The 27,411-nt window shown below is 38.5% G+C and overlaps 1 protein-coding gene across 1 annotated transcript; it reads left to right on the plus strand.

Annotated features, from left to right (window-relative positions):
• Window positions 1-10,669: 10,669 nt before the first annotated feature.
• LOC309492179 (apoptosis regulator BAX) lies at window positions 10,670-25,309 on the plus strand. Its single transcript, XM_082161058.1, has 6 exons — window positions 10,670-11,027; window positions 13,760-13,808; window positions 14,932-15,093; window positions 17,001-17,133; window positions 21,526-21,630; window positions 24,571-25,309. Exons 1-6 carry the CDS (start codon window positions 10,961-10,963, stop codon window positions 24,667-24,669), a joined length of 615 nt encoding a protein of 204 aa, XP_082017184.1. The 5' UTR covers window positions 10,670-10,960; the 3' UTR covers window positions 24,670-25,309.
• The last annotated feature ends 2,102 nt before the right edge of the window (window positions 25,310-27,411 follow it).

Below are 27,411 nucleotides of genomic sequence, written 5' to 3' on the forward strand. Positions count from 1 at the left end.
GACCAGGATTGTAACTCTCTGTGGTGTATCGAAAGCCACGGTACCAGGGTAAAACCGGCATACCTCCATGAAGGTCGTATCAGATCCAGCAGAAGTACTGTCGACGCAAGAGGAAGCTGAAGCTTTCTGAAAGGGATGTTCTTACTAACCCAGTTTATATCATAAAACCACAGCTGCCCAACTCACTGCAGAGATAAATGCGCACCTCGACTCTCTTGTTTCCATCAAAACTGTTTGACAGGAGCTCGACAGGGTCAATGTTCATGGTCAAGCTGCTATAGTCAAACCTTTGGTCACTCATGCCAATGCCAAACATCGGCTCTGTTGATTGCCAGAGTGAAGCACGACGGTGGACCAGTGATGGTTTGGGTTTGATGGGCGTGTCATTGGCAAGGACTACCGAACCCTTCTGGTGGACCATGTGCACCAATGTTTCAAACATTGTACCCATGCACCATTACACACAGCAAGACTGTTGACCAGGGGTGTAACGGTACACCGAAGTCACGGTTCAGTACGTACCCCGGTTTTGGGGTCATGGTTCAATAGGAGTTTGGTATATTTACATTCCCATTTCAAGGACACGTATACTTCAGCACTGGACTGTAGTGAGATTTCCACGACACAAATCGTCATAATGCCAAATTATTTTGTCTCATTATAACAGTGGAACTTAAAATACTCAGACATTTATGGTCATACAGATAAGACTAAGACATCATTTGAAACTGTAAAGAACTTTAAAAAACTCACAATAAAAACAAAACATTGTGCTTTTGTAAAATAAAGAAAACAAACAGAATGCCGCTTTCTCAGTGTAAACTCAGTGTATATAGGCTACTAGCAAGCTTTTGCCTGCCATCTGAACTCTTGTTTTGGGTTGGTGTGTAGATCCATAGACAGTGCCTGCGTCCCAATGTGCATACTATCCATCCTAAATAGTATGTGACATTAGTATTATTGTCAATACTATTTAGGGCAGATAGGGTGGATAGTATGCACATTGGGACCATAGACAGTATAAGAAGTGGACAGAGCCATCTCATTGGAACTCAATTGAGACAAGTGAAGCCCATTTTTAGCGATTTTTTAGGACTTCCGTTCCTGACGCGCAGACTCAAACCGAGCTTGACGACGTAGATGTGACGTGAGCAACCCGTCTGTCTTCTAGTGGCTGTGGCATGAGAAATCTGAATCATTCCCTTCCGAATCTTGCAGAGACGGAGAGCGTGAGTTGGAGGTATCCACGAGCTAGGAGCAGGAGAAACTTTTGCTAGGTATTCTGATTAATTATTTTGTCATTTTGCCTCCACGTCTCCCCGATTGCCCGCGAGCTTCTCCTCCTGTCCATACGGTAATCTCTATACTGTGCGACAGAGAGTCGCGTGGCTATGACGCAATCGTTAGCCTACTTTTACAAAAACTGCTTCTACGGGGCCATAACATAAGCTACAAGGTAATGGAGCATTTTATACATTGTCGTGTTTCTTTAGAAATAAATAATGGACAAATGGAGTCTTTAAACGCTTAAGATGTGAAGTTATTCGTTGTCAAAGTGACGCCAAAATGAATGGGAGTCAATGGGATGCTAACAGCAGGTGAAGTTCTGCTACAAGATGGTGGCACGCGGCCGGCTTCAACTTCCGGTCGACTTCCTTCCCGCTTGATTGGGATGCAGGGCAAGTAGACATAGACAGTATATAAACTGGACACAGCGACCCCATAGGTTTCAACGGAGAAAAGTGAAGCAAATTAGAAGCACTCATTTCCTGATTGCCGAGCGAACTGCGCAGACTCAAACTGAGCTTGACGACGTGGATGTGACGTGAGCAGCCTGTCTGACAGTTGTAAGTCTTCTAGGAGCTGTGCCAAGAGAAATCTGAATCATTCCCTTCCGAAACTTGCAGAGACGGAGAGCGTGAGTAGGAGCTGTCCATGAGCTAGGAGCAGGAGCAACTTTACGATTCTCTATGGGCTTCTCCCTTGACTTTATCGGACTTTATGCCTCCACGTCCCCCCGATTTACTGCGAGCTTCTCCTCCTGTCTATACGGTAATTTCCAGAGAGTCGCGTGGTTATGACACAATCGTTAGCCTGTTTTTACAAAAACTGCTTCTACGGGGCCATAACGTAAGATACAAGGTAATGGAGCATTTTATACATTGTCGTGTTTCTTTAGAAATAAATAATGGACAAATGGAGTCTTTAAACACCTCAGATGTAAAGTTATTCGCTGTCAAAGTGACGCTAAAATGAATGGGAGTCAATGGGATGCTAACAGCAGGTGAAGGCTTGTTAGCCAATGGCGGCCGCCGGGGGTGGTACGGAAATCGAGAGCTCGATTACCCCCCTGCAAGTAGATCATGTCTTCTTCTTCTGCTCTTTTTCCTGTTTTGGTGGTTAGCAAACAGCATAGCATTACCGCTCACGCCCCCTTCTGGATTGGAGTATGGATCGCCTATGACTGACTGTATTCATCGTCTGACTGTACGCATCGTACCGTGACGGTTCGGGGCGAATATACATGTATCGTTACACTCCTACTGTTGACAGCATGGTTTGATGAACATTAAAGGTCCCATGACATGAAATTTTCACTTTCTGAGGTTTTTTAACATTAATATGAGTTCCCCTAGCCTGTATATGGTCCCCAAGTTTCTAAAAATTTCAATCGGTGTAAATCGAGCTTTTGCTATCTTTCTCTGCCTTTGAGAAAATGGAGGCTCATACGCGCTGATCTTGAATCTCCTCCTTATGACGTCATAAGGAGGAAATGTTACCTCCCCGGTCTCTGCTTTGCCCGCCCAGAGAATATTTTCCGCCCATGAGAAAATGCGCTAGGAAGTAGGAACGCGCGCGATTTTAGTTTGTCCACGAGAGATATCATGGCTTTTGAGCGAGCGAAGCATAACAATTGCTCAATAATTGGATGTACAAATGAACACCGAAGGGTCAATACAGAGCTGGGCTTGCTGAACGTCTGAAACTAAAGTCTGGATCACTCTCTTTGGCTCAGCTACACACCTCGGACAAGTAAGTCAACTAATGATATATAAGTGTTTTGCTTTACTGTTTATGGTTACCTAGATTTTACACGTAGAATGTGGCTGTAACATTAGCTATGCAGCTATGCAGTTTATGTGTGTGAATACACACACTGTAACGCGAGTGTTGTACACGTCTTTGTTATTTGGATAACCGTTTTCCTGTTGGTTATATGGCGCGCGCGATATCCGCATTTCAAGATCGCAGAGCTTGATGTAATTGTAATAAGATAAATACAGACGTTACAGATCTCTCATGAAAAGGCAACAGTAGGTTAGCGTTAGCTACATGATAATAACTGTAAACCATCCGAATAAAGTACCGTTTCCAGACATAATATTTTAAACAAACCATTCGGAAACGTCCTGCTGGAGCCGCTGAGTTGCAACTTCTTCATCCGTTGCTTCTCCATCTGGATCAGATTCTGGGTCAAACTGAAATGCTTGAAAGACTGCGTGTCTTCGTGCCATTGCTATATCCAACGTAAACATGCATGCCACGTTACCGTTGCGCAAGATGGTCAAGGCCACACCCACCCTCCACCTTGCGCCGCCTTTCTCCTCCTCATTAGTATTTAAAGCTACAGACACCGAAACGGCCTGTCTGAAGGAAGCTCATTCTGGGACTGGCTTGTAGTGGCTATAATTCTGCACCGAGGCTGAATTTTTGGAAAGAGATTTCAGATACAGTACTAGGGACCACTAAGGCCTATATTAAAGCCTACAAAAAGTAGCATGTCATGGGACCTTTAAAGTCAATGTGGCGAGGGGGGCGTGGTTCAGCGAGGTCTGTGACGGGAGAGAGAGAAGGAGACGAGCGTTGCGTAAGTGGGTCAAGTGCAAATGACAAACACCTGTGTCTCGTTTCAGTAATTGGCGTGAAGAGACCGGATAAAAGCCACCTGGGAGATGTGAAGCGGCAGAGTGGGACTGCCTGACGGCGCTGATCCACTTGTCCGACACGACTGTCGCGTGGTGTCGCGACGCCTCCCCACATTGGTACGTTGATGGGGGTTTACCGCTATGGGCGTGGTTTTGACCCAGCGGGAAATGTAGCGTATCAGAACAGAGGACCTGCGAGAGACTTCCCTCCGTCTCCATATGCTCTACTTCTATTGGATAGACGCGTCGCGTCTGACGGAATTCATTTGCATAAAGATGGGCATCGGCCAGCTTTTTGACGCGCAGCATTTTTTCAAATGAAGCGCCGCCTTCCCGGAATGCTTTGCGGGCGCGACAAAGTCGCTTGACGTCACCCATAGGAATATAGTGGAGCGCGGCGCGACAGAAGTGTCGCACGGACAAGTGGATCAGCGCCGTGAGACTCGTGAGCGAAAACCAGTGGAAAGAGTTGGACTGTGTTAAAGCTCTGAAGAGCGCTGGTGGAAAGAGTTATTGACTGTGTTTTGAGAAGCGTCCGCAGCGCGGATTTGCGTTATTTTGTGATCTACTGGTACTTAAATAAAATCACGAGTCTCAGACAAGCCGACCCCGTCTTCTTCCTTCACCTCTTCAACGAATCTTACTAGTCAAGTTGAACATCTCCCATTACCTGCACAGTCACCATATCTTAATGTTATTAATTGAGCCACTTTGGGTTGATTTGGAGGGGCGAGTCAGAATCACGTGACCTGGCCCCTGTTCTGGAAGAGGAACGGCTCAGAATCCCCCTGGCCACTGTGCAGGACTTGTATCTGTCATTTAAAAGAGTTAAAGCTAAACTCTGCAGGGCTGAGAGTATTATGGTCTATAACCAGGTGTTTCAGTTTCATTGTCCAACCTCTGTATGTCTCATACAAAATATAACATGCAAAATGTTTTCCTTTCCGTTCCAATAAATGTCATGTTAGAATTTCCAGATGGTGAGAAACAACAAACATCTTACATCACAAATGTTTGTCATTCTACGTATCAACAAAAGTAAATTTCAATGAACCCACGCTAGGGCCACTGTTTTAAAATGTAAAAGGTTTAAATGTCACTTTCAGTGACAGCTTGATGCGACTGGATCTGACAGTATGCAAACTTTATCTTGCACTCTGACCAAGCCAAAAAAAACATGATTTTGTTTTTGTCTGTACAAGTGATGCTATATTTAAACTTCTAATCCTGTTCTCACAGTAAATGACAAACATTTGTGGTCAGAATCTCTTCTGCATGATGCAGAATTAGATAAAGCCGGGAAGCTGATGATGTTTTAGAAAAAAAAAAAAAATCTTTCCACTGGGAATTCAGCAACAACATGGTCGCAAAGCTCCACCACCATTTCCCGTTTGTCAGAAACTTTGTCCTGACCTTTGAACCCAAATGGGTTCAATCTAACCCCATGTTTATTTCCGCCCTTTAAAACACAGAAACTCAAACATTTGGCTTAGCTTCTTTGAGCCCAGAATAACCGGACAACTAAATATATCTTTTATACTCACATTCAACCAAAAATTGTATTTTGAGGGACGCTTGCCCATTCAAAACTTGCTGTTACAAGAGTAATAGGTGATTGCTTACTGTCCCGAGTCAACGTTTCTGATGTTGTAGTCTCTAGAATGCATTCTAATGTATTTCTGCAAATCATGAGTCTAATTCACCTAAAAAGTAATAACCTAAACGTAAATCTTTTTCTATTTTAAGCTTCTGGTGTCACTTACCAGTTGTTCTTCCAACTAGTGTTTTCATTTTCGGGCTTTAACAGGACATGAGACTCCTAAGCTTCTAATATTGAGAGGTTTATGTTCACCATAAAGGAACTGCAGTCCTCAGAGACACTCTTTATAGTCAAGATGTCAGTTATGTATGAAAAGAGAGAAACTGAGAGACACAGGAGACATTAAAGTAGAAGTATAGGAGATTGGGATGATTTAGAATTTTATACCACGGCTCTCAGGAATAGTATACTTGATTCTGAATTGGTCAATATCATGACCTAGCAGTCTGATATTTCTAATAGTCACATGACAATGATGTCGTGAAGAATCGGTTCTGCCCTAAAGGCCCAGACACACCAATCCGAAATCATAGTGATGAAGGATGACTTTGTGGCCTCATGTCTGGGCCAAAATGTTGCACTTACACACTGTAATAAAGACCAGCCAATGGCCAACTAACGCCTACGTCCTTTGTGTATAGCTGTGAAAATTGTGAATTGTGAAAATAGCCTCAGGGGACTTACAGTAGTGGCCAAAAATCGACATCTTCACTCTTAATTCCAGTATTATTAAAAAAAATAGTTAAAGATTTTGTGAGCATATTGCGTAGTTGTGCTTGGAGTCAATCATTTTATTTTTGATAATAAAAATGAAACATGCCAAATTGTGCGGACATCATTTTGGGCCAGGCTGACATACAAAGAAATGATGAACACATGCAAAAAACAAGAGAGAACCAACAAAATATTAATAACTGATTATGTTGTAGTCAATGTATGCTTTTAACATGTGAGCTTTTTTATTTTTCCCTGTTTGCCTGTGATTTTACGCCAAATAATTTTCTCAGACGAATACCACCTTAACCAAGTTTAGTGTTTTGTTCTTCACTCATATTTAAAATATTAATAAATATAAAATATTTCCCTCATATTTAAAAAAAAATATCCCCTCCCTTGCACCAAGCATTCTTTGTATAAGTGCAATAATGTAAACATGATTTGTTCTGCACTAATCCACTGTACAATGTATTGAAGAACATTCCTTTATGTTCGAATTTGTGTGAGAAAAAAGTATCAAACTTCTGATTATTTATATAAGAGAAGATACTGTGAACTGAGAATGAGATCTCAGAAAGTGATAGTGGTAATGCACTCTCCATGGGAAATATATGTCCATTACTCACCCCAATCTAAAACAGTTCCATTAACAAGTTCCCATACACTGACCACTTCCTCTTATCCCCATATTTCCTGTCACAATTCTCAGCTTAAATTAAAACAGGCTGGTGGATCAGCTTGCAATCCATCCCAAAACAGTCAAAGTGAAGGCTTGTCACGCAGCCTAGTTGTTCTTAGGATGGTCTGAATATTTTCTCACAGGCTCAGTCAAGTCAAGTAAACTGAGGGTCATTTGGAGACTCCAGGTCATTTGCAGATGAAGGATCTACACCAAGAACAAAGAGAAACATCCTTTCCATTAACTGTCCAAAACATCCCCTCCCATAAATCTCAGGGACTGTGATGACCAACAGCATCGTTTGGCTCAAGGCAGTGTGTGTGTGTGTGTGTGTGTGTGTGATGGTAACAGTTATGGTTATGGCAATGCTGAGGACTGGCCGTCGTGGGACTAAGTCTGGAATTTTTGTAGGGAGAGCTTGAACATCCTGTGTGCTGGGGAGGATGTTTTCCTCTTAGTGAGGTCACAGAAAAACACTCCAATAATGGACATCATTGATCAAACCCCCCTCTTATTTTTTTTTTTAATGTTCTATTCCTGTATCATGGATTTATATATAAATTCCACAAAGTATATTTAAAAAGTTCCTCACATTTGTTAATTGCTTTCTGAAATATTAATGGATCATATGATGCTTGTGCAGGTCAGATCTTCCACACTGGGATTTTACAGTGTGTTCACACTTGGCAGGTTTAATTCAATTTAAACAAACTCTGGTGTGATTGCTCTGTTAATGCATTTCAGTTGAATAAGTGTGAACGCTGCCATCCGAAACCTGGTCGCACCAAACAAGCGGGCCGAGACGCTGAAAAGATGAGTCTTGATCCGCATCCAAACAAACTCTGGTGCAGTTCGACTGAAATATGAATGCAACACGGACCAAAGACATCTAAACGAACTAAAAACAGGACATGATGTCACAAGATGCGACCCTAAGGACAGAGTGCTCAAGCACACCGTTTTTTTCCCTCATCATAGTCGTGATATTGCCCACCACAGTTCGCTTCAGGCATCAAAACCGCGTCTACTCGCAGCAGATCTTCGTTTGTGTGTGTGACGGAGGAATTCCTGCCGCTGTTTTGACTCCTTTACACATTTTATAAACTATGTCTGGTTAATTTCCCCCCCATGTTTAATACTGTAAAGCTGCTGCGCAATCTATTGCATAAAGTGCTATATAAATAAATGTGATGTGACTTGACTGATGTGTCGAATTGCGGAGCTGGTGCAAACATCCACAACGCTATGATCTGATGCTTTCTGAACTGCTGTTTTCTCATCGCTGTCATTTTTGTTGTGTGTTTATTTTGTTATTGAGAGGAAAACGCACAGCACATATTCATCTAAACGTCGCTGTGGGCCGGGGCCGAGAGCCGTGGGAATGGAGTGAGTGTTAATGAGCATCACCTGTGCGCCACACCGGTCTCGAGTCCCACGGAGGAGCTCCGGAAGGATAAAAGGAGGAGTGACGACAGTGCAAAACCAAAGAAGACCAGGCCTGGACGTTATTGTTTTAGTTTATGCGGCAAAACAATCCATAAAATCCCCCAAAATTATATCCATAAACGAAGAACGAAAAAGAACTTTGATGCGAGAATATGAGTGTGTTTTGCAAACATCTTCCGTTTCACCGAACACCCGTGTTTCGTTCTTAAATGAAGCAGTTTTTTAAACAAATTGTGTGAATGAAAGACTCGTTGAAAAAGCACATCCGCTCCTTGCATCAAAATTTTAAGTATAAGTTGCTTATATGAACAGACAGTCTTCCTCACCGACAACTGGAGTTATAGAAAGGTGTCAGTCATGTTGGACTGTAATACGTCTATAAAATCTAATTAATATCTATAAATGATATTAGCAGATAATACACAAGATATAGGCTAATAAGGAATACATTTTTAATAAGCATCCATAGTCGCTGTTAAATAAATTCCAGTCAGAGCCAGCCCACATCTTCCATGAACTGGACAAGGGCACTGCGAGCATTTTTACTGACAAATTTCAATGTAATATATGAAGAAGAAAAAAATGACATGCATTAACAGTACTTGAATTTTAATGTATTGTATTTCCAGGGTCTGAAATTGTATAATTAAGCTGTGAATAGACCTATTTTCATTCAAAACGTTTCACATGCATTTTACATAATCATTGTCAGGTTTGGGAGTAAAAAAAAGGTTAAAACATGCTGTTCAAAAAACACTACATGATGGCACCACTTTCAATAACATTCACCACGAAATGTAGACATCTGACTTTTACAGGTCACTACCATGTCTGCAAGAGAACTAAACCCATATTTTGATTGCCATATAACTAGACAAGGCTAGAATAAGTACATATTAAATGTTACAAATAAAAAACAAAGCTGACCATGAGATAAGCGGCCAGTCTAAATGAAAGGTGATGTTCTTACAGTTGTGGGAAGGCTGGATTCTTTTCCTTCAGTACTATCATCTTTCTTTTGTGGTGGTAATCTTGCGGTTAGACACACCTATCCAGGCCTCTACTCAAACTGAGTGCATTGGTTTGGCTAAGCCTGAAGCCTAATGAATCTATAGTGGGAAGTGCTGGGTCTGTAAAAAAAGGAGCTGGACGTTTATTATGAGAGCGCTGGTCCTGTTGAGGTGTGGAAGAAATTGTCATGACGATTACTATTCCAAAGTGGAAAGTTACTGTATTACTCTCTGTAATGTTAAGGTAAAGTGGGAACTGGCTCTCACAAATAAAAACATGCAATTTGGCAACAATACATGCATATATTTTTGTAATGGACCTATCCCCTTGCTCAGATTGCTAAATGATATAGGCTTACCGGTACTTATAGAAAACTGACACTAATGCTCGCCTTCACTCAGTCTGATAGTGACATCTGGTGGTGCATAATGTTCGTCACAGTCTATAGACTCTAATAGCAGATCACATTTTAAAAACATTCACTGTTTCAGAAGAGGAAACATGTGGGTGGTCCAGCATCGGCTACTTGTGCAAAATATACAGGGGATTAATAAAGATGAATCTCCAACCAACCAACCAAAATAAATAAATAAATAAATAAATAAATAAATAAAAAAGATGGATGGATGATAGATAGTTATATAGATAGATCTCACACTCTCTATGATTTTTGTTTAATGAATGAATGCATAAATAAATAAATAAATAAATAAATAAGATGGATGGATGGATGATAGATAGATAGACCCCACACACACTATGACTTTTTTAAAATAAAGTTGTGTTAAAGACTCAGTTGTTACCTATGCTTTAAAAACCAAATATGCAATGTACAGCACACTATTATTCATATTCCCTTGCATAATTGTATCTGTAGCCTATGTTTTTTGTATATGCATATTTTGTGTAGTATAGGCCTATATTGTGTGCACGTTGTCTTGTCGTATGTGTAGCCTATATTGTATTATGATTTATCTTTGTAATTTTATTATATTTATTTTTATTTTTTATTTTTATATAATTTTTTGGGGGGGTTTACTGGAAGCTTTAGCAAGACATTACATATCATTCTGATTCTAATAAAACTACGTTACCCTGTTGATTTTCTGTGGGCTTTATAGTAAAGATGCCATAATATTCATAATGAGAAAATACAACTTACACAATTGAGTGATTAGACAGAATTACACCATCTTGTTTGATGTGTAACACAATTAATATAACGGGAAGAATGCTTGTCGTTTAGTATCGGCACAAGCTCACATTATCGCATTCTCGCATTATTATCAGCATCTCCATTTCCGCGTTGTTTCCACGGCTTTAACGCGTTCCTATGGATTGGTGGAGCTCTTCCTAAAGCCTCTCGACCACTTTTTTAAAACTTTCATATCATGTTTTTATCCTTCTAATGGTACTCCCGAAGAGGACTTATAACCACAAGCGTCGATAAATTGACTAGATTATGTTGTGTTTTGTTGGAAACTGTGAATTTAGCGGATTCAGACATTGTTAGGCTGCTCCGGCTAACGTAGTTAGCAAAGCTATTAGTTGAGCCGGGCGGTGTTTGCGCTGAATAAAACCATGGCAGATGCCAACAATGGTGAGAGGGCAGACGAAAACGAGCTGATGGGGGCAGCAGGTGGTGAAGGTAAGACGAGGTACAACTTTTAAACGAATTAGAGTGAGTTTTGTGAACTAGCCATCCATTTTCAGCTCTTTGAACTAGACGTGACGTCACAGTTTTCTTCGACGGTGACTTGACTAGAACTGAAGATTTATCTAAGGATAGGCTAAATACTAGACCGACTAGGCTATATTCCGTTGATAATATATGGTGATTTTCAGTTTAATGAGTTTAGCCTTATAATCCGCTTCTGGCGTTTCGTTTAAATTATTATGGAACTTTCTATTTAGATTTATGTTTTTATTGCCAGTCAGACTATGAGCAATAAACATAGGCCTAATGAGCAAGAAACGGACAACTATCGCTTGCATATTAGAATATAATACATTTTCTTTTATGGAACTTCCTCTGATGTCATAATTACCTAAATAGTGTCTGACGTAGGCTAAATCGGGGCGTGTTGGGGTTTTTCTGGCCTGTCAAAATTGTGATGTTTTCAATCTATTCGCTTTTCATTTGTGCAGTGACCCTCCTTTTTTTTTTTTTTTAACCATTACGCAAGTAATGTTTTGACCAGGTTTAGAGTGAATATAAATCTGATTATCATCTGCATAGAAGTGATAATTAAGCCTGAGTGATCTTAAGAGCAATTCAAGAGGAAATAGGGCCTATATAAATGCTAAAAAGTAAGGGGCCTAAAATTGAACCCTGAGGGACACCAGTAGGGACAGAGACAATCTCAGACCTGAAACCACAAACTGACTGCGATCAGAGAAATAAGATCTAAACCAGGCGAAAACAGTCTCAGAGACACCAAAGACGGTTGAGTAAGAGGTTGTGATTATAGGTCTTTGATTTATTTTTTGGTTCTCAAGCAGGGGGTCTTAGCAAACATTCAAGATGACTTAGATGAGCTACACAAATGCAAGACAAAACAAGCATTAAAATAAGCAATTTTTATTTTATTTTAATTCAACACTTCAACAAATGCTTTTTTTCCCCCTATTAAAAATTAACATCAAATAAAGAACCAGGATTTCCACTTTCTAGAAATAAGCCTAAACCTTCTAGACTTGGAAACATAATGTAAAAAATAAATAAATCCTATAACTCCAGTGTGCAGTTTTATACAAAAAAAAATAATCTAGTTATGTCAAGCTTTACAATATTTTATTTGGTAAATCATGAACGACTGGAAAAGTCTTATGGCCTCAGAAAGGTTGAGAACCACTGGTCTAATATGTTCTTGTCTCGTCACATTAGATATGAATTACATAAATCACGTAAATGAAAGCCTATATTTTCTAGTTAAAAATAGGTTGTTTTCTGCCAGTTGTTTAACATTTCTATTGTAAAACAGATGTCAAATAAATATTACGTTTGCATGCGACTATCCTCACACTTTCTCACTTTTAAAACTGAAGCGCGCCTTCTTTGATTTGATCGTCTCAAGCACAAGGAAGACGACCCTATACATTTATTTTTTTAACAACTAACAGAGCGGTGGTGCGTATGGAGTGCAATTTGGCCATATGTAATAGCAGGGGACTTGTGTCACTCAATGGTGACCCCGCACTAAAGCCCTGTTTGTTCGAAGAAATCAGGACAGAAGTGGTTAAAGTGAACAAAAGAAACGGATTTAAACACCAGTTGTAAACGGGAATGTGTCTCCCTCGTCTACTTGTGAGCCGATCGACCAAAACGCATCTTAATACCAGGAGTAAACAGGGCCAAAGAGACTCTAGAAATACTGAGGCATAAGCATTTTACCCAAAAAACAGATCTTGACAAAAATTAATTCGTTCACTCGGTCCAACCAATCAGATTCTCCTTCACATCTCGTACTCGAATGTTTTTGGCTCATCCTATAGTGAAGATTATTGTAGAATTAAAGGTGAATGATGAATGAATGTTGTTGTCTCAGAATTAAAGGTGAATAATGCAACATAACTCCAGCAGGGGTCACTCATACTTCATTATATAAATATTAAACAGTTACTTTTTGCTGAAATGCATAACTGCAGCAACACACAATACTGATGTAATAATGTCGCAGGTGTATGATTGTAGAGTAAGGCTCAACCAATCAGAATCAAGAACCGGAAATATCTGTTTTATAATGGGTCTTTAGACATTAAACTATAAAAACATTATTAAAATATAGATGGATTGATATAAATATATAATACATCTAACATTACATTAATTTAGTAGGAACTATAGTGCAGTACTATAGTAAATTTTAGGAAGATTGATCATATTTTGAAGTCTGTGGCATCTAAGATCGTTCAAGTCGTTTGTGAACAAAACACCCACTACAACAAATTCACATTCAGACACTTTAATGACATTCAGAAACTAATGTCATCAAGCATAAGTGTCAATATGCCTTTAAAAAAGGGCTATTCTTTACATTAAAATGTATGTTTTAAAGCTATTTGAGATGAGATTTGACCAGCAAACTTTAAAACAAGATGTTGACAAGACGACAGGAAGTGAGAATAAACATTTGGCGATAGGGCACTCTGGCTACACCACAAACCTTCTCATAAACATGTGGCATGACCAGACAGTATCAAAAAAAGGAAGTTTGGAGGTCAGGGTTCACCACATTTATAATTCCATCTCACCCCATTATCACTCCCAGGAATACAAAGATTGCTTCCTGTACTTTGACCTTGTTTCCTTTTGATCATACTCCAGTGTTATGAAGATTATTGTTCACATGAACTCAATTTAATATTCTTTATTTGCAGATGTCGTGGATGATGTAATCCTTGAGCAGGCTGCTGTTCTGCTAAGAGGGTAAACTCATGTAATCCTCAATTTCATACAGTCGCCACCAAAAATTATTCAGACACCAGATATCATTTTTTTTACTTGTGTGTGCAGGACACTATAGTTCATGTATGTAAGTGAGGATAGCAAAATACAGTAAACTGTGACATATTATACCCAAAAATTCTTCATACAGTGACTACCAGTAAAAATTATACAAATTTGGGGCCAAAAATTATTCAGACACTTTGTGCCTGAACATGTTTTGCTGAAGTGTTTTTTTCTTTTGAAGTGTTTAACACCACAGACTGAACAAAATGAAGCATTGCTTGCTAATTGGTTGAGCTAAATTGGTATTATCTAATTGTGTAGTTAAATTTAACATAATTCATTTATGAGACCGTCTAACAAAACGGTGAAATATGGACAAATATGAAATACAGATGGACAAAACCTGTGAAATATGTAAGGGTTAATGCCCTGACGGGGTGTCCATTGTCAGGTATTAATGGATGATGGCGATGCGCGTCGGACGGTTGCCTCCGCCGAAGTCCATTAATACCTGACAATGGACATCTCGTCGTGCATTAACCCGCTTATACCATGGTCACTTGCCAAACAACACATTTTTAAAACATTAGTTTATATTTTAATTAGTTTTACAATCGAAATCTAAAGTTTTTACAAACAATAACTTGGTTTCCCTGGTTACGCCTGGCGGTTTATTTAGCAACCGGAGATATTTATAGTCCGCTCGATTTATAGTCCGTATAGATACTTTGACTGCCTGTTGCTCTGGTTACTCACAGCTGACGTAGCCAGCGCATTTATTTATTAATTTCGAACGGTAAACAGTCAGTTTCACCAGAACTCCTTTACTAGGTGTCCTCTTTTTAATGGACACCCTGCAGCCAATCAGAATTGAGTATTCACCCAGACCATGATATAACAACTCATTTGATAACTCTGAGTTCTTCTTGTCATATTTTAGTACCATTTTCTAAACTATAGCGAATAAACTGTGATAATGTGAGAAATGTTGAAGGTGTCTGAATACATTTTGGTTTGACTGTATATGTTATATATTATATGGTCCTGTGAATGAATGCATCTCTCTCACTGTTACTGCGCTTTGGTTTTTCACATCTAGGTATATTATTGAGCGAGTTACAGTAGATGATCCAGCTATGCATGTGAACCATGAGGATCTAGGAGGAAGACCTCAGGAGGGAGATGATCCTCAAATCAAAGAGGTTGTGGGTCAACTCTTGAAGATAGCCGATGACCTTAACCAGAATGCGGAGCTTCGACAGTACGTTTTTCATTTTGTTTCAGCTCATTTTGTCTTTTTGTGAATATATGAGGTTTTGTGAGGTTTCATAATTTAAGTGTTTAATCCAGTGGTTATCAAAGATTATCAAAAGCTTGTCCTATGAGCTATAACGGTGGCTCTTGATTCCGGTCCTGGCTAATATAATCACATGATGTTTATTGTCATATTAAACATTGCAACAGACATTTATAATGCAGTTTATCTTTTGGCATGTTCTGCTGTAATTATGACAAAGCAGTTTTTTTTCAAACTTCTATTTATTAACAGAAACTGGCTTTAATATATGAAGGTAAACAATTATATTTTGGATTCCAGAGTTTTTATGAACTGTTCTTTACTAAAATAATAGCTGTTGATAATTCTTCAAAGGGATAGTTTACCCTAAAATGAAAATTAAGTCATATATTACTCTGGTGTTCTATTGCTATATACCCTACTTTCTTTTATGGACCACAAAAAAAAAAAAACAAAAAAAAAATTGTATATATAATTTTACAAAAACACGGACACTTTTTTTGTGATTTCTAGACATTGTATTTCATGTCGCGCTTTTTTAAAATCTTGATTTCTCACAACTTGTGTGCTTTTTCTGGGCGAGACGGAGTGAACTGCGGCGCTAATAGTCATTGGCTAGTTCAGTTATAATGACTACCCATAGTAATATTAGTAATTTTACACACACAGCATTTTCTCTTAAAAGAGATCATTCTGAGAATTTTGCAGTTTTATATGGAAGTTTGTTTCCAAAAATGACAAAAGGTAATTGCGTCTTTTTATCCCACAATTCTATAAATGGCATTAACTACTCTTAGGCCCGGAAATGTAATGCACAATATGAATGTATCTTCTGCTGTATCTTTTTTTGTGAAATAGAAACTGAAAAAGTAAGTATTTAAACCAGTAGTTTCGATTTTGCTCAAAAGATGCACTCATTATTTTTTGTATGTTGCAGTGCCGTCTGCGACTCAAGCCGACGCCTAAAGGCATGGATGCAAAAGCAAACATTTTCAGTTACAGACTTTTGTAGAAATGCTCTATTTACAGCCAGCTATGATTCATTTATTCCTTACAGTATGTTATCAGGATAAAAGGAAAAAGTATATGACTGGTCATGTGATCTTGAACATCTGAAATGGCTTTTATTAGGTGTCTTCATCTGTGTTGTAGATCATTTAAAAAAATCAAAAGTACAATTTTCTTTACGAGTGAAACCATTTAATGAGGAACAAAAGACTGAATGACGGCACTTTAAAGATTGCAGAAATCTGTGAATGTTTTAGGCTAGTCATAAAAGTTACAGAAGCCATCATACACACCGATCTTTTAGCAACATTCGTCTGAATGTAGAACAATCGGGATTTTTTAATGCTTAATTTATGTTTTCTTTTCAGGGAAAATCTTTTTCCTGGGAATTCCAGCAGACAGGCTTTTTTTTTTCTTTTTTTTTCTGCACTTAATCCTTGTTTTACATATTTTTAAACCCTGGGTCAAGGGCAGTTTTAACCCTGGGTTAGGAAGCCCTATTTCAGACCAAACCTTTTTGGAGGGTTAAACCCAAATTACAGTGGAAAAATAGTTTCAGTGTCTGCGATAAAAGTTAAACAACAACGAACACATTAACTGGTGTGCAGAAAAAACCCTAATATTTAAGTTGTATGGTGTTTACAGTGTGACATTTCAAAACCTGACTACCTAGAATTGGTTACTAAACCAGGATGAAGAATGAACAGTGTGAAATCTAGAACAAGATAACGATCCTTTGTCATAACCAAATGATTTTCATTTGATTCCTCCATTTACCATACGGATGGTATTTTATTAAAAAAAGTATGGTAGTAGAGTTTGGGAAGCCCATAACATACAGTACACTTCTTCTCCCCTCACAGTCTCATCAGCACTGTTCAAGCAAACTGCGCTCAGGACGTGTTCATGACGGTGGCCAGGAGCATCTTTGATGATGGCATCAACTGGGGACGCGTGGTGGCTCTGTTTCACCTCGGGTATAGGCTCATTTACATGGTAAAACTCTTCATTTGGCCTTTTATTTCAAAACGCCATTGTGGTATTCATGATTTATTTAGTTAACTTTAATTGAGAATGTGAAACAATTAACTCACCATTTGTTCTTCAATCAAAGTGTCAATAGCGTTGAATTATTAATTAAGAAAAGGAAATAATAATAAATAAAAAACTCGATCACTGCAATCTTCATGATTTATTAAAGGGATAATTCACCCAAAAATGAAACTTGGCATAATTTACTCACCATCACGTCGTTCCAAACCCATAAGACTTTGCCAATCTTTAAAACACAAATGAAAATATTTTTCCTTAAATAGGAGAAATTTCTGTCGCTCCATTGAAAGTCTATTCACCCAAAACTCTGACGGTTAAAATCTTTCATGAAGAGATCGTAAAATAAATCCATATGAATTTTGAATGGTTTAATCCAAGTCTTTTAAGGAGACATGATTGCCTAATATGAACCGATTTAATTTAGGCTTTTATTCATGTATAAACATTGATCAGTGAATGTGCATAGAGCACTCAAATCTGGTAAACGGAAGCACAACCGTAGTTGTTTGATGCGTGAGAACTAATGAGGTTCATTCTCGTGTTACACAGCAAATTTGAGCTTCCGCAAGAACCAATGAGGTTCATTCTCGTGTTACACAGCAAATTTGAGCTTCCGCAAGAACCAATGAGGTTCATTCTCGTGTTACACAGCAAATTTGAGCTTCCGCAAGAACCAATGAGGTTCATTCTCGTGTTAATCAGCAAATTTGAGTTTCCACAACAACCAATGAGGTTCATTCTCGTGTTAATCAGCAAATTTGAGTTTCCACAACAACCAATGAGGTTCATTCTCGTGTTACACAGTAAATTTGAGTTTCCACAACAACCAATGAGGTTCATTCTCGTGTTACACAGCAAATTTGAGTTTCCACAACAACCAATGAGGTTCATTCTCGTGTTACACAGCCAATTTGAGCTTCCGCAAGAACCAATGAGGTTCATTCTTGTGTTAATCAGCAAATTTGAGTTTCAGCAAGAATCAATGAGGTTAATTCTCGTGTTACACAGCCAATTTGAGCTTCCGCAAGAACCAATGAGGTTCATTCTCGTGTTACACAGCCAATTTGAGCTTCCGCAAGAACCAATGAGGTTCATTCTCGTGTTACACAGCAAATTTGAGTTTCCACAACAACCAATGAGGTTCATTCTCGTGTTAATCAGCAAATTTGAGTTTCCACAACAACCAATGAGGTTCATTCTTGTGTTAATCAGCAAATCTGAGTTTCAGCAAGAACCAATGAGGTTAATTCTCGTGTTACACAGCCAATTTGAGCTTCCACAAGAACTAATGAGGTTCATTCTCGTGTTACATGGCAAATTTGAGTTTCCACAAGAACTAATGAGGTTCATTCTCGTGTTACACAGCCAATTTGAGTTTCATCAAGAACCAATGAGGTTTATTCTTGTGTTAATCAGCAAATTTGAGTTTCCACAACAACCAATGAGGTTCATTCTCATGTTAATCAGCAAATTTGAGTTTCCACAACAACCAATGAGGTTCATTCTCGTGTTAATCAGCAATTTTGAGCTTCAGCAAGAACCAATGAGGTTCATAACGGAAGCAGAATGTGGGGTGCTGGGTTTAGACTTCAAACACTCGGGAGTCATGGAGCGTACTGTGGCCCTGAGAAACTGCCATATACTAAACATGTGACAATACAGTGCACTAAGCAGCATGAGCCTGAAGAATGCAAACCCAGTGAGGGAGGAGACGTGACGCTTGTGAGCTTGACCCTCATTTTTAGGGATTTGAGGAGGATCAGGCACCTGATGTTTAGTATTTTAGAGATTGAACTGCAGGGGAATATGCCACCAATATTACAATTCAATCAGTGTAGTAACATATCTACTTAATTACTGACATTATTATTTTTTGACTATAGCCAGAGGAGTTTTTTGTTCCTTGCCACTATGGCTTTCACATTAGGGGACTAAAAATATAATGTACTATGTACAACGTGTGACGTGTAAGTATAATGCTGTGACGCTCAATTTAACCCCTTAGCCTGAAATTTTAACCCTGTCATTTATATGCATCATTTATCTATGGCAGTGATGCACATTACCAAAATGAATTACGGCTGTTTCACACATACTCTGTTTGCAGTGCGTATGCGGCGTGTATTTTCCCCCGCACCCATGTGAACAGGTTCTAGCTTTCACACTTCACACGGATGCGGACCGTCAATGCGTTCCAGGTGCGGCGTATATATTAAAGTGACAGCGCATGGTTCGTGGTCAAAAAGAACACAGATTGCCATGAAAATGCAGTAATCTCAACATAAATGCATTTAATTAAATTCGACTATATTTTTCACTGTCATTTTTTATTTTTTTATTTTTTTATTTAAGCACGGGCTTAAGCAAGGAAAACTACACATTACCTCAACAACGCTACGTAATGGATATTACTCGTTTCTTCGTGGAGGTGGACAACAAGTTCGTCGTGAATATTTGTTGTATAAAGATTTATTAAACACAAAAGAAAAGGTATAAGAGACGGCTGTTTTTGTCAATTGTATGTTTTAATCAGAAATTTTTGAGATATTAACATAAGTACATTTAAATGTTTTGCCACTTGCTTGAGCAACTTAATACATAAATCTAGATATAAGTAATACATTGAGTAATATGTGTTATTTATTTATTTATTTATCGAGTTTAAACGTGAATACGTCTGTGAAAGTGTAGACCTGTAACTACTGTGTACAAATGGAATCGCAATGCTGACAAAACTTTTAAAAAATTTTTTTTATAAAAGATCCTGATAATAAAAATAGTAATTTGAAATAAAAACAAATAGTGAATAACTGATGTGTTTGTGGTACAGCCGCGGATCAGTTTGGCAATGCAAACGCAGCATATGTGACCACACCAAATTGCTATAAATTGATCCAAGCCTTATACATTTCTTAATCCTCAATATCACCACATAACAAATTAATAACTCCAACCTTCAACTCCTGAAAGTAAATCCAGCTTTACCTGCATAAATAGGTTCATTCTCGTGTTACGCAGCACGTTTGAGCTTCAGCAAGAACCAATCAGGTTCATTCTCGTATTACGCAGCACGTTTGAGCTTCAGCAAGAGCCAATGAGGTTCATTTTCACGCATCAAGCAAGCATGCTTGAGCTTCCGTTAACCATATTTTAGGTCTTCTATGTATGTTCGCTGATCAGTGTATGATAATAAAAGCCTTAATTAAAGGGATAGTTTACTTTGAAATAAAATTTTGGTATGTTTTAGCTTACCTCAAGGGCATCCAAGATGTAGGTGTCTTTTTTTCCGCAGTAGTTTCAATTTTGATATTTTTAGGTCAAACCGTTCTTGTCTGTCAGTCATATAATGCAGGTCGATGGTCACTGTCTCAAAGAGCATGCACAGAGTCCAAATTAAAACAATTCCCCATCGTCCAAATTAAACAATTCCCCATCGTAAGTACACATTGATGGCCTAAGACACGAAACGAGCGGTTTGTGTGAGAAAACGAACAGTATTTATATCGTTGTTACCTCTTGTACACAGCCACGTCCAAGTGATCTGAGAGCGCGGGCGGGTATAGATATATACACTAGATGTCGCCTTGGCTACGGTTTCGTTCCAATGAACTGCAGTCGCCAAGGCGACTTCTATTGTATATATCTATACCCGCCCGCGCTCTCAGATCACTTGGACGTGGCTGTGTACAAGAGGTAACAACGATATAAATACTGTTCGTTTTCTCACACAAACCGCTCGTTTCGTGTCTTAGGCCATCAATGTGTACTTACGATGGGGAATTGTTTAATTTGGACGATGGGGAATTGTTTTAATTTGGACTCTGTGCTTGTGTTTTGAGATAATGACCATAGACCTGCATTATATGACTGACAGACAAGAACGGTTTGACCTAAAAATATCAAAATTGAAACTACTGCGGAAAAAAAGACACCTACATCTTGGATGCCCTTGAGGTAAGCTAAAACATACCAAAATTTAATTTCAAAGTGAACTATCCCTTTAAATCTGTTCATCATATAAAGCATTTGTGTTTCTTCAGAAGACTTGGATTAAACCACTTGATTAATATGGATATATTTTACGATCGTCAGTGTTTTGGGTGAATAGACTTAAAATGGAGGGACAGAAATATCTCAGATTTCCTTAAAAATATCTTTATTTGTGTTTCAAAGAGGAACAAACGTCTTATGGGTTTGGAACAACATGAGAGTGAATAATTGATAATAGAATGTTGTTTTTTTTTTGTTGTTTTTTTAAACTAACCCTTTATGGATGGCTCTACTTTTTTCGATAATACAGATGTATAAAAACTTGATTACTTTTCATTCCTCTAGGCCCTGACTCAGAACCACTTTGAAATTATCAAGAGGATCATTAGCTGGGTTTTACAGTTTATGAAGGAAAACATTTCTGCCTGGATCAGACAGCAAGGAGGATGGGTAAGTTGCGGTTTTTGTATGTGTTGTCTGGCCACCCATGTGGAGCCACACAGGTCGAGCCAGACATGGGCCACCACACACACACACACACACACACACACACACACACACACACACACACACACACACTCTGGAAGTACATGAGCACAAACCCAGACACATCCGGTCTAGGAATACCCAGACACACAAACCCACTGACCCAGACTGGCACGCGGCTAGATAGTAATGATCTGATTCTTACACCTCTTTATCTTGAAAATATATATAAAAAATGCCTATTTTTGCACTTCATCTCTCATACATCAGTAAGATGTGGTTTGCATGTGCTCTGCAGAGCCTCCACTAGGCTGGCTGCATTTCCCGGGGCCACTCAAGTTTAATAGCACACATATGATCATAAAGGAAGCAGAATGTGGGGTGCTGGGTTTAGACTTCAAACACTCGGGAGTCATGGAGCGTACTGTGGCCCTGAGAAACTGCCATATACTAAACATGTGACAATACAGTGCACTAAGCAGCATGAGCCTGAAGAATGTAAACCCAGTGAGGGAGGAGACGTGACGCTTGTGTGCTTGACCCTCATTTTTAGGGATTTGAGGAGGATCAGGCACCTGATGTTTAGTATTTTAGAGATTGAACTACAGGGGAATATGCCACCAATATTACAATTCAATCAGTGTAGTAACATATCTACGGAAGCCCTGAACCGCAACGTAAAAAAAAAAAATAATCCCCCCCCAAAAAAAAAAAATCCCCCCCCCAAAAAAAAAAGTTATGTAAAAAAAAAAAAATGCTATCATTTCGAGATTAAAGTCGAAATGTTTCGAGATTAAAGTCGAAATGTTTCGAGATTAAAGTCGAAATGTTTCGAGATTAAAGTCGAAATGTTTCGAGATTAAAGTCGAAATGTTTCGAGATTAAAGTCGAAATGTTTCGAGAATAAAGTCTTCCGTAGAAGTTGTGTGTGTGCTTGCCGTTATTTCACATTGCCGCACAGGCATTCATGCGTGTGCATGTGTGTAAATACATGCGCTTGTGAAGTCGAACTGCCGTCTATAATAGACACCGTACGTTCTGGATACATTTTAAGTGCATCATTCTGTATCCAATCATTTGGCCGGATCCCGTGATTTCCTCAAATATAATAACCACTGGTGGTTGAGGAAAGATTCCCTGAAATGATTGTAAAGCGCTTTTAAGTGTAGGCCTACAGTAGACATATGAAAGCGCTATTTAAATGCCTCATTCATGCATTCATTCATTCATTCATAAAGCTGGATATCTTGATCCAGTCTGACAGTATATTTTATAAAGTCCTATAGCCTAATGTCATGTTGTAGAATATCCCTTTGTTGAAAGCCCAGATAAAAGTAAAAAGCTATTATTTTGTATAGATCCAGTTCACACACACACACACACACACACACACACACACACACACACACACACACACACACACACACGCACACGCATGTGCGGCAATGTGAAATAACGGCAAGCACACACACAACTTCTACGGAAGACTTTATTCTCGAAAGATTTCGACTTTAATCTCGAAAGATTTCGACTTTAATCTCGAAACATTTCGACTTTAATCTCGAAACATTTCGACTTTAATCTCGAAACATTTCGACTTTAATCTCGAAACATTTCGACTTTAATCTCGAAATGATAGCATTTTTTTTTTTTTACATAATTTTTTTTTTTTTTAACGGATTATTATTATTTTTTACGTTGCGGTTCAGGGCTTCCGTACATATCTACTTAATTACTGACATTATTATTTTTTGGCTATAGCCAGAGGAGTTTTTCGTTCCTTGCCACTATGGCTTTCACATTAGGGGACTAAAAATATAATGTACTATGTACAACGTGTGACGTGTAAGTATAATGCTGTGACGCTCAATTTAACCCCTTAGCCTGAAATTTTAACCCTGTCATTTATATGCATCATTTATCTATGGCAGTGATGCACATTACCAAAATTAATTACGGCTGTTTCACACATACTCTGTTTGCAGTACGTATGCGGCGTGTATTTTTTCCCCGCACCCATGTGAACAGGTTCTAGCTTTCACACTTCACGCGGATGCGGACCGTCAATGCGTTCCAGGTGCGGCGTATATATTAAAGTGACAGCGCATGGTTCGTGGTCAAAAAGAACACAGATTTCATTTAAAATGTTTGCGATATTAACATAAGTAGGCTACGTTTAAATGTTTTGCCACTTGCTTGAGCAACTTAATATATAAATCTATATAGAAGTAATGCATTGAATAATACGGTTTTTATTTATTTATCGAGTTTAAACGTGAATACGCCTCTGAAAGAGTGTAGACCTGTAACCACTGTGTACAAATAGAATCGCAATGCTGACAACTTTTTTTTTTGTTTTATTTTTTATAAAAGATCCTGATAATAAAAATAGTGATTTAAAAAAAGTAAAAAAAAGTGAATAACTGTTGTGTTTGTGGTACAGACGCGGATCAGTTTCACAATGCAAACGCGGCATATGTGAAAGCTGCTCCTGTACCGCGTACACGGACTATGTGTGAAACAGGCATTACGCTTGTCAATACACCAAATTGCTATAAATTGATCCAAGCATTAAATATTTCATAATCCTCAATATCACCACATAACAAATTAATAACTCCAACCTACAACTCCTGAAAGTATATCCAGCTTTACCTGCGGCGTTTGTAAGATATGCTGTATTTTTGTAATACCTAGCATCACAGAAACTACATACTTCACCTTTATATTCATTATAAATCCCATCCCTTAATAGAAGTCATTATTCACAAGTGTCACTCTCTAATCTCTTTAGCACTTCGATATCAATGCAAAAAAATTAAAATAATTTTTTGTTGGATGTTATTAAAGGTGTTGTGTTCATATGCAGTGTGTGTCTAATGCTTTCTCTGGCCTGTGTTGCAGGAGGGCATTTTCCGGAGCGTGTCAAGATGGCGCACCGTGTCGTGCATCGCTGCAGTGGCGTTCATTGTAGCTGCTGTATACTGGAAAAGAACTCGCTAAGATAAAAGTGAAAGTCTCGTGCCTGATTCTTAATTCTCACAAATGTGGAAACTCGTATCAAAAGCAATATAATGTCTAAGTGGTGCAATCAAGTGGACCAATCATGCTTCATGTAGCCTTGCTATGGTTAAAGACTTAAACGGAAACAGCCACTTTGACAGACACTGTAGCCTTTTATTGTGATTTTATGTTTTTTATTCCCTGTCTGCTGTTGTTCTCTCTATTTTTTCTATTTCGTTTGAGTCAAGGAACATCTTTCCCCTTGATTTATTTATTTAAAGGGATGTGTTGCTCTACTGTGTTGGTTTTTAAGACACTGCACTTTTTCCTCCACCAGTGCCTTTTTACTTTTCTGGCTCAGGTATAAAATGTTTAATGTGCCACAAAACATACCAGCCCTACCTCAGATCAGCTACATATGAGACCAACTGTTTACCAAATCATTGTCTTTCTAAGTATATCATTAGGAATACGGGGAACAGGGCTGAAAAACAGGTAGAAGTAAATGTTTTAAGAACGCTAAACCTGTAAAATGCATTTTATGTGATCTAAATGATTGAAAGGTTTAGCATTTTATTGGTAAATACGGTTAATGTGGACAATTCTAGCACACCTTGAAATAAATATGATGAATTACTGAGATATGTCTATGTATATTTTTCTTATAAATTCCTTGCTGGTAATGCACGTTGTATTGTTTCTCTTTACTAAACCTTTTTTTTTTACTAAACCTGTTTTTTTAATGTACCATGGGAATGCCGTGGTATTCTTTGAAAATGTATTCAGAACCATGTTATCTAACATGTTTATAAGATACTATCATTTAAAATGACAAAGTGACAGCAAAATGACAAAAAAATTTACATTAAAACAAGCTATAAAAATAAAAGCTAATTCACAATATTAAAGGGGTGGTAAAATGCCCTTTTAACAAGATGTAAAATAAGTCTCTGATGTCCCCAGAGTGTGTATGTGAAGTTTTAGCTCAAAATACCCCACAGATATTTTTATAAAGCATGTTAAAATTGTCACTTTTTGAAGGTGAGCAAAAATGCACCGTTTTTGTGTCTGTCCCTTTAAATGCAAATGAGCTGCTGCTCCCCGCACAGGGGGCGGAGCTACAAGAGCTCCTGTGTTAGCAGCTCCGATTACCTCACACACACATGCACTGAAAATTTCAAAAACTTTTAGCCTTTTATGTTCAAACCGGAGTCAGACAATGATGGAGAGACTCAAGAAGAAGTGACAACATGTAGAAGCAACAGGACATTTCTGAATGGTTAGTTGATGAATTTATGTAGCTTATTTGTAATCTTCTAGTCATTGATTAGCATATATTCTGTCATTTTAATCTATAAATCGTGTTCCGGGGGCGGGGTTTATGTAAATTTTAGGGTTAGTGATGTCACTAACCCGGAAGGAATGTGGTGTAGTCCCGACCAGCCGTTTATTGTAGTCCTTAAAAAGCAATTTCTTTAAAAGCAAATATCTCCCTTTGCTTTGAACTTTGAGCGCCGTAACTTTGCAGATGTTGTTTATGCTCAAACAGCAACATTACACACTAACTAAAGTTAGAAAAGTGAAATCATAATCAACCAACCACCATCAACCAATAAAACTAAAATAACACTGCAATGTATAAGTAGTGTCACAGTACTCTTATATGACTCTTATAAGTCTTTAGATGTGTCTCAAATCACACTGTCTTGAGTTAGGTGCTTTTTTTTAACAAGCAATTACTTCGAGCACTAAAAAAGTATGTTCTGTATAGTATGAATGTAATCTGGATTCGGCGTTGTCATTATCATGTGACCTACCAGCGCCAGTTGCGTCGCTTCACTGTCATTCACAAATCCTCTCCTGTGATAGTGAAGTGTCCATCATATGCACACTTCACACTTCATACTGTGAATTCAGACATACCTCTTATGTTACATGCTGTTTTTCGCCTACTATATAGTAGGGAAGTATGTGATTTTGTGTGTTGTTTGGCCCGTTCTCAACAGCACATCTCACTAAAGGAGAGTGTGTGAGTGAGTAACAGTCGGTGCTGGGCAGAGGCCCTTATTGTTTCATTATTTCCTGATGTAATTGGAAGCATACATGTTCATCCTGAATCATCTCTGCGATGGGATCCACAGGTCCGGTTTCTCTCAAACCACTAGAAAGAAGATCCATGTGTCCGACTGAGGGAAGCAGTTAACCGGTTCCTCCAGACTCGGATTCACATGGGTGACATGAACAATGGTGTACAGTGGAGAGATGTAGATTTTTTTTTAGTTTGAGAGTTTTTGATGGAACTAAAGGTTCCAATTCGGTAGCGATTAAATGATCATTACCGACATTAAAAAAACATTAGCTGTGTTATTTGTATATTTACTGCAGTTCAATGCAAGTTACATTTTTGGTGCCATTTCCTCAAAGTCCATCAGTCAAAATATCGGTCTAATCCATATTTTTACATGTCAACATTTCATAGTGACAGTTGGGGCATGCATGCATAAATATTCTCTGTATTATACTGTTTATCATTGTGCTATACAGTACTCGTCCCTTTGGTTTTTAGAAATGTCGTCAATGCTTCCTAGAATCCAGCATAGAGGCTTTGAACCCAGTGACGCCAGGCTTTTGAAGGGGGCCAGCAGCGTCCGGCTCGTGTCTGTGTTAGCTCAGCTGTTAGAAGACTCCTACACACCGTTACACACCACATCTCCAGCAGGACAATGACCAAAGTTTTCCGAA

Source organism: Leuciscus leuciscus (genome assembly GCF_965113295.1).
Source record: "Leuciscus leuciscus genome assembly, chromosome: 2".
Classification (NCBI taxonomy): domain Eukaryota; kingdom Metazoa; phylum Chordata; class Actinopteri; order Cypriniformes; family Leuciscidae; genus Leuciscus; species Leuciscus leuciscus.